Source organism: Oncorhynchus masou, chromosome 18, assembly GCF_036934945.1.
Source record: "Oncorhynchus masou masou isolate Uvic2021 chromosome 18, UVic_Omas_1.1, whole genome shotgun sequence".
Classification (NCBI taxonomy): Eukaryota; Metazoa; Chordata; class Actinopteri; order Salmoniformes; family Salmonidae; genus Oncorhynchus; species Oncorhynchus masou.
In genome coordinates this window covers 15,849,776-15,858,071 of record NC_088229.1, presented here as the reverse complement: position 1 = coordinate 15,858,071, position 8,296 = coordinate 15,849,776, and the positions used below count along the sequence as shown (strand labels likewise).

The window sequence follows — 8,296 nt, the reverse complement described above, 5'->3', positions numbered from 1 at the left end:
TTTGGTTTTCAAGCAGCCTTCCAGGAATTATTTTGTTTTACGTCATTGCTGTGCGACTGGAAACGACCGATAATAAAAAAGGAAGCTATTGAAAACGTTGACTAAATGGTCGAACATACTGCCTTCTATTGGTAAAGAATATAATATCAACATGATTTATGAAAGACTTTGTCTATCCTTGTAGAACGGTGTTTAGAGGTTTGCATTTTGTAGAGTTTAGAATTGGATCATGGCAAACGTAGAAAACGGATGAGCAGCTAGCGTTAGCTGGCAAGCTAGATAGCCTAACAAATTAGCATTCAATGAAACTTGAAACGTTACAATGTTTCCCTAGTTTACTATGTATTCGAGCTCTAATAACTACCTGTTAGTTCAATAAGTATTATATATTTGTTTTGCCAGCATGGCACTCGACAAAGCTGCACTCTCCTTAATCTCACAATCAATCAATGGCGCTTGATACTGGATTATGTTATTGTGGACTGATTTAGGCTAGACAATGACGCTGTTGGCTTCCCCTTGTCTCTTCTCCTAGTTGGGATTTGAGTAACACCGCCAGGGAGCGATGAGGATTCGGCTGCAGGGCTCAGGCCACGCCGCTGGCCTCCTCGCCGAGCTCAACCACTGCCGTCTGTCCCGCCTCTTCTGTGATGTCATCCTCCAGGTGGGGAGCCGCGCCTTTGCAGCGCACCGGGCCGTGCTGGCGTGCGCCGGAACCCACTTCCGCAGCCTGTTCTCGGGCAGGGGGACCCAGATCGGAACCTCAGGAGCCACGACAACGTACACTCTGGATTTTGTGTCCCCGGTCAATTTTGAGAAGGTGCTGACTTTCATCTACACTGGAGAGATCTTCACAGACCTGATAGATGTAGGAGTGCTGTATGAGCTGGCAGAGAGGCTGGGGGTGAGAGAGCTGGTGAGGGCATGTCACGCTACCTTCCCTGACCTGCAGCAACCGGGCTCTGGCTCTGCAGACTGTGTGGTGGATGGAGACCTGGACCCTGACATGGTTGCTGCTGCAGCTACTGCTGCTGGGTCATCCGTGTGCTCATCCTCTGCAGCGTCTTGTTCCTCCCTGTCATCATCTGCTGGTCCCTCAGCTGCTCCTACTCCAGCGGCGGCCCCCTCACCTCTCCCCCAGGGCAGCAGGGTGGCCAGGCTGGGCCGGGGTGGTGGACACACAGCCCCTCTGTCCCTGTCCCTCAAAGCAGAGGACGTCCAGTCTCACCTGGGCTATGGACAGATGGCCGAAGACAAACGGGTACAGCTGACAGGAGATCAGCAGAGTTCAGTAGACATGTCCACTGTAGCTGTTGAGGCTACACCTGGACCTCCCCTGCAGCTGAAGACTGAGGAGGTGGTGGTGGGAGACGGGGTTGATAACGGTGAGGAGGAACAGATGGTAGTTAGTGGGAGTAGGGCTGGTTCTGTACCTCCATGTGTATCTGACTCCTGCTCCTACCCGGACTCGTCAGCCCAGCTGGGAGGGGACATCTGTGGGGTGAGGGAGGCCCCTTCGTCCTCCTCTGGAGACCCCCTGGACAGCCTGCAGATGGGAGTGGTGGAGGCTGGGGTGGGAGGTGTGAGCTCTGACCATGCAGGGGTCATCTTTGGGGGGGGGGGGGATGATGAAGACGATGATGAAGAGAACGAGGAAGAGAGAGAGCATTTGCAGGGAGATGAAGAAGGGACTGATGGAGGAGTGGACCAGTGGAGACAGCTGGCTGGAGAGATCATCGAGTTGAGCGATGGCGAGAACTACATGGAGGAGGAAGATGAGGAGGAGGATGAAGACGAGGACTTGGTGTGTGTGGAGAACGGAGCAGCGGTCAGTGCAGGGGGTGTGAACACTGGCCAGGTGTCATCGGTGCAGGGTATAATGGCGTGTAAAGCCTGTGGAATGGCACTGTTGGCCGACTCTGCTTCCCTGAGGGCCCACGCAGAGACCCACCTCTCTGAGACAGGGGCCTGCAGGGTGTGTGGGGCATCTTTCCCCGGAGACCGTGGCGCCAGCATCACCCACGCCTTGTCCCATGTGGTGTTCTCTTGTGACATGTGTCATCTCCAGTTCAACAGCCAGGCCAAGTTGGTACGCCACCGGCGCCAAGCTGCAGCCAGGTACACCCTCCCCAGTCAGCTCCACAACGCTACCCAGGGGCACAACGGGGAGCTGCAGTGTGCTGTCTGTAACAAAGCCCTCACCAAGGACTTCCAGGTCAGTTTGGTTTGCTCCACTTTTCCTGAGTGATTTTGCGTTTTGGCTAATGGCGACGGTAAAATATATAGATTGACATAGCTCCATCAAATTCATTGAACTCGAGCACACCTATTGCATCGAGGTGGTTAAGACATCCATTTTCCCTCCTTGTATTGTTGACATACTGTCTCTCTCCTTCCCCCAGGTCATCAGGGATCACCTGCTGAGTCACGTGTCCATCCAGTCACTGAGCTGTGGTGTGTGCCAGCTGCCCCAGCCCTCCTTATGTGCCCTGCTGTGGCACGCCCTCACACACCTCTCCCTGCCAGTCTACTCCTGCCCGCTCTGCGCCTGCGGCTTCCTAGATCGCCCTCTGCTGGACAGACATATGTTCCTGCATGCTGAGGAGGCCGCCACTGACAGAGAGGCCATGAGGGCTCATAAAGCAGCCGGACCAGAGGGAGAGGAGGAGCTGCGTTGCTTCTTATGCCCACAGACCTTCCGCTCTGCCTCAGCTTTCCAGTACCACCTGAGCTTTCACACCAACGAGGCCCAGGGCAGCCAGGGGTGGGCAGGGAAACGAAAGGCTGACCAGATAGAGTACCCTTCCTCCTGCTCCTCCTCCTCCCCCCTGGAGGCAGGCAGCCTGGGGAAGCTGGGCAACATGGGCTTCGGCCTGGGCTCCTTCAGCCTCTCAGACAAGCTGCTCCAGGGGGCTGTGGCGGCTGGCTTTCCCACAGGCCTCCTGTCCAATGGGAACTCCATGGGTGGCACCATCCCCCGGGAGAAATGGTACCGCTGTCGCTTCTGTGGAAAACGCTTTGCCCACTCTGGCGAGTTCACCTACCACCTGCGCATCCACACTGGGGAGAAGCCGTACCAGTGCAAGGTGTGCCTGAGGTTCTTCCGAGGCCGCTCCACCATGATCTGCCACTTGAAGACCCACGCCGGGGCACTCATGTACCGCTGCACCATTTGTGGCCTCTACTTTTCCACGCTCAAGCTGGTGTCCTCCCACATGGACGTCCACAAGGACCACCTGCCTCCAGACTTCAACATAGAGCAGACCTTCATGTACAACGACCACTCCAAAGAACCCCTCCCCGCCCTGGACACCTGATCAGCTACTCCTCTGGTGTCTGTCTTTCACTTCCTTTTTTTCCCTCCGTCTCTTTGTCTGCCTGTCTCTCGCCCATTCTCTCCCTCTTTTCCACTCGCTTTCAATACCTCTTTCTGGTTGTGGACCATATCTATAGCCGTGTAGAATGTATTTCACTTGTTTTATGTCTGTATTTCAGATGGTATTATGGATCGAAGAGACCTGTTTTGTAGCATAGTGTAGCCAGAAAGGTCATCTTTCTTGGAAGAAGCTTAGCCACTTGGTGGCAGTATATCTATTGTGGTCTATGGAAAGAAGGACGTGCTACTGTTTGCTGACTGTTTTCAACGCAAGTCCATTGGCTTTTCCTAAGTTGCAGTCAAACATTGTCTTAAGTGTCTTATTACTCAGTTTTACAAAAAATGAATTACATTTTTCTATCACTGTACGCATTTTGTCAGTTACGTGTACATCCATTTTTATATTAAACATGTGACAGACCATTCATGTATGTCTGAGTGAAACAATATTTGCCACGCTGCACCAAGCATATGTACCCATTAACATGGGTGAAGTGTACCTGATGCATCATACTTTAACTGAAGAATGGGGGGATGAATGAGGCCTTGCTCTATCTGTTCCCTAGGAAACCATTTAGGTACATCTTCCTCAAAGCATTTATGTAGTGATAGACTATAATGCAGACATTATATAGTAGTTCATATGTGTTACTGATCAGATGGTATGAACGGTAGTTTCCAACCAGAGTGCCATTTAGTCACGCAAGAGTTTTAAAAATCACAGGAAATCATGTCTGCCATGTCTCAGCATTTCAAAGGCACTACGTTATGAGTATTGTGTTTTGTAGACTTGTGGTCCTTCAAGTGCTCACTTTGGGCATGATGACATTTAAACAACTATTTGGTGTCTCACCTCATCAGTCGGATTAAACTATTTATTATATTTATTATTTTATGTACTTTTTTTTAATGAGAACTATGAACATTGGCCTTTATATCTCGTTTCTAGTTCTGGAAAGAATAAAGTAAATATAACAAAATGTTGATCTCACTGTCTAGTTACTTTTCGCTCCTAACCCTAATGCTTTGTTTTTTCTTTATTGTATTTGATCTGTTATGTTTGCTGCCACAGAATACATTCATCATTACATTTTAATGAAGCATATGCATTTATGCACAATTTGCGTGTTTATCTAGATCCTGCTTTAGGGACTGGTGGCCTTTGAACTTGTAATGCTGTTCTGTTCTTGGTATGCTGCTTCCTCCCGTTGTGCTGTATGTGAAGTGAAAGCCTTTTCACCCTCTTATTACCATGTCAACATCGTTAAACCAACAGAAAATTCCTTCCGGACTTCCCAGTGAAAGCAAACTTAGGCAAGTATTCAACTAAAAAATGAGGACTGATTTTGTACAGTCAGACCTGTGTTGAAATAATACTCAGGGTATTTTTTTATATTACTTTCAGACATTTGGAAGTATTTAGATATTTATTTGAAAAAACAAGTAGTTGAATATTGGAATGTATTTGGAAATACTCACACTAACATGCATTTAATAACCCATGCATTTGAAAATAAGTACTTACATACTTTAAAATAGGCTATTTATAGGAAATTTAAATACTTTCAATGTTGATTTGGGACAGATTTGAAAGTGCTCAAAACAGAAAATAAGTATTTAAGTAACTAATCAAATATAATTTTACCCAGGTCTGCATAAAATAAAAGTTATAACATTTAAGAGATGTTTTCCAGATACAGATTAAACCTAGTCCTGGACTGAAAAGTTTATTTCATGGAGAATATCCATTGAAAGTGCTATTTAGTCCAGGACTATGCTTAATCTCTGGGAATCCAGCCCATCAAAAATGTTACACACCAGATAGGTGCAGTGAAATGTGATGTTTTAAAAGGTCAGTCATAGTAGTAAGGCAGCCCGTAGCAAATTCGGGTTAAGTGCCTTGTTCAAGGGCACGTTAACAGTTAATTTCACCTTGTTGGCTCAGGTATTTGAACCAGCGACCTTTTGGTTACTGGCTCAACACCTGCCTCATACTACTATTCATAATCTTGCCTTTATTTTTCCCTATTGTAAATAATCAAAAGGGGAAGTTGATTTTGATATTAACACAATCATCCTGTTTGGAATACTTTTATTCAACACATTTACAAATTCAGCAAAAAAAAAAAAGTTGCTGTGGAAATCAAGATCTGTTTATATGGTTGTGTAATCAAAATGTTTTACATTTAGCAGTTGCATTTCAATTTTACAAGTTGTTTATACTCAGTAGTTATATGTTTTAATCTCATCTACGTTACACAGAGGAAAATGTTTATTTGCGAGGAAGCTTCTCTTCTCCCAGCGATGTAATGACTAATTCTGTCCTCCAGAAGTTCCTAGATATTGGTGCCACAAGTTCCTGTGGAAGTTCAAAGAAAAAAATCCGAAAGCGTTTCCTTCCTTCCTTCCTTCCTTCCTTCCTTCCGTTTACAACATTATTGATGTGCTGAAAGAGAAAAATGGGAGACATATGAGAGGGACAGAGAGTCCATCATTTACATGACTATTTCTTAGTGACCAAGGCTGAATCCTGATTCTCCACAATTCTCCATAAATGTGTACTTGCACATTGCTGGTCATGTTTTCTTTTGTTTTATAATGTAAGAAACTCCCTTCAGCCAATGCTTACACCAATCAAATACTTTGAAATGAAAGTGTGCAAGTGTACACTTTGGGAGAAGGGTGAACAATCTGGACCCAAGAGAGTCAGACTAAGAAACCTTGTCTTGTGACATGTCTAGCCTGTGAAGGCAGCACACGCTTCAGTAACAGCTTTCAAGTTCCCCTTTCCTCCATTGTCCTTCGGTGATGATGGCTAGTTAAGTCTCAATGTGACACTGTGGTGCTTCCTTTTTCTACAACCCAGCAACATCAGAGTGACTGGTGCTCATGTCGCTAAGCTTGCATTCCTTCTTCCTAGTGTCTGGTCCTCCTGCGTTGGGTGCAGTTTCTTGGGGATTCGACCCTCCTGGGAACTCCCTGGGTAAATAGTGGACCACAGCGTTGATCAGGTTGGAACGGAAGCTCTTGCTGAGGAAGTTGTAAAGGACAGGGTTGGCGATGCAGTGGAAGAGCGACAGGCCCTCAACCACACCGTAGGAGTTGTAGAGCACCTCCACTGTGTTGCAGCTGAACACGTGAGGGTCCAGATCATCCACCATCATCAGGAACAAGACGATGTGGTACGGCAGCCAGCAGAGGACAAACACCAGGGAGTACACATGCACCAGCCAGACGTCCCGTTTTCCCTGCACGTCTGGAGCGGAGCGCACCGCACGGGCTATCAAGATGTTACAGGTGACGATGATGGAGGCCGGGCCAAGGAACTGGAAGATGAGGCAGAGGAAGGAGACGGAGACAAACCACTCAGTGTAGTTGTTCTCTGGCAGCATGTAGCAGCCCGGCTCGTCCCACTCCAGCAGGTCCATGTGGACGTTCTCCAGCAGAGCCAGGAATAGGGAGAGGAGCCAGAGACCACCGCAGAGTAGCCAGCGGCGACGTCTGGCTACGGGGAAGCAGGCAGGAGACGAGGGCCTGGACAGGGACAGGTAGCGCTCCAGGGTCATGAAGGCCAGGAAGAAGGAGCTGCTATAGAAGTTGATCACGTAGATGAGGTGGGTGACTTTACATAGGAAGCGGCCCCACAGCCATACCTTGTCCATGGTCACCTCCAGCATGTAGAAGGGCAACATCAGAACCACCATCAGGTCCGACAAGCTCACGTTGATGACACAGAACAAGACGCCGTTGGCCGAGTGGCGCCGGCGCCAATTGACCCAGACCACCAGGGTGTTTTCAGCCAGCCCCACCATGAACAGCAGCAGGTAGAGCAGGAACAAGGCGATCCGCTGATAGTCCTTATCCAGATTGAGGGTGCACTCGTAGACGAACCAGGGCGTGCCATTGAAGAAATTTAACGAGGAGTTGTGCAAGTCAAATTCGTTCATTGTCTATTGAAAGCAGAGGAAATTGTTAGCCGTGTTAGGAGTTTAGAATTGGTATAATCAGATTAAAGTCAGACATAATGTAAGCCGTGCAGTGGTGAAACATGCATTTCTGTCTGGTTCTGAGCTGCAAGATGAAATGTGAGGAGCATTTCACACCAGAGAATTGTCATGAAGAAAATATATATAGTTTATTTTTTTAATCAACCTGAGACATGTGTACACCAGCTAATTTGAGATAATCATAATTTGCTGTTCTCCCCCCAGTTTTCCTCTTATCATAATAATACAGCCAAAAAATGCATGAATAAATGACTTTATGTAGATCATAATGAGGTAATTAAATAATATTCACAAATTAAGTTTTTCATTTTTCACTCTTAGTGTATCAAGTCTAAACTCAAATCGTTAAATTCTACTAGAGGTGAAGAACAGCAGGAAGCCGTACTGTTGTGATACATGCAGTACCTTGATGTGCTGTGGCGAGGAGAACCTGGTGATAGATGATGAGTGGTTAGGAAAGGTCCCTCAGGGCAGGGGGCTCTGGTGGTCTGCCTGCCTGGGGAGTTAGCTGAGGCTTGGAGGAGCGAGGAGGCTGGACTGGCTCTGGGGTCCTGGAGAATCTGTGCTTAGTTCAGGCTGACTGGACTGACAGACAAAGCCCTCTCCTCCCCTGTCCTGTCTTCTCAGTGCCAGAGTTGACAGGACATCCTAAGAAGGGGGGGTGGGGGTTGGTAGTGTGGAGAAGAGCAGGAAAGCCTTGACTGTGGAGCTGCCAGGGGGGAAATACTGGCCTGTGTCCCAAATAGCTCCCCATTCCCAATTTAGTGGAGTACTTTTTATTGCCTTGTTTAATACTAATGCATTATATATGTAATATGGTGCCATTTGAAAAGCTGTTACGGGGGTCAGTGTGACTGGGTGAAACAGGGAAAGCAGCCTACCTAGAATCTCTACCATTACCTCCATAACAGCT

The 8,296-nt window shown here is 47.6% G+C and overlaps 2 protein-coding genes across 2 annotated transcripts; one reads left to right on the top strand and one right to left on the bottom strand.

Annotated features, from left to right (window-relative positions):
* Positions 1 to 33: 33 nt before the first annotated feature.
* LOC135504047 (zinc finger and BTB domain-containing protein 39-like) lies at positions 34 to 4,350 on the top strand. The gene is made up of 3 exons (XM_064922305.1): positions 34 to 131; positions 536 to 2,215; positions 2,403 to 4,350. Exons 2-3 carry the CDS (start codon positions 566 to 568, stop codon positions 3,315 to 3,317), a joined length of 2,565 nt encoding a protein of 854 aa, XP_064778377.1. The 5' UTR covers positions 34 to 131; positions 536 to 565; the 3' UTR covers positions 3,318 to 4,350.
* Positions 4,351 to 5,451: 1,101 nt separating this feature from the next.
* On the bottom strand, positions 5,452 to 8,030 carry LOC135504068 (G-protein coupled receptor 182-like). Its single transcript, XM_064922345.1, has 2 exons — positions 7,789 to 8,030; positions 5,452 to 7,326 (listed from the first exon to the last, which is right to left on the bottom strand). The coding sequence occupies exon 2, from the start codon at positions 7,321 to 7,323 to the stop codon at positions 6,232 to 6,234; it is 1,092 nt and encodes a 363-aa protein (XP_064778417.1). The 5' UTR covers positions 7,324 to 7,326; positions 7,789 to 8,030; the 3' UTR covers positions 5,452 to 6,231.
* Between the last annotated feature and the right edge of the window lie 266 nt (positions 8,031 to 8,296).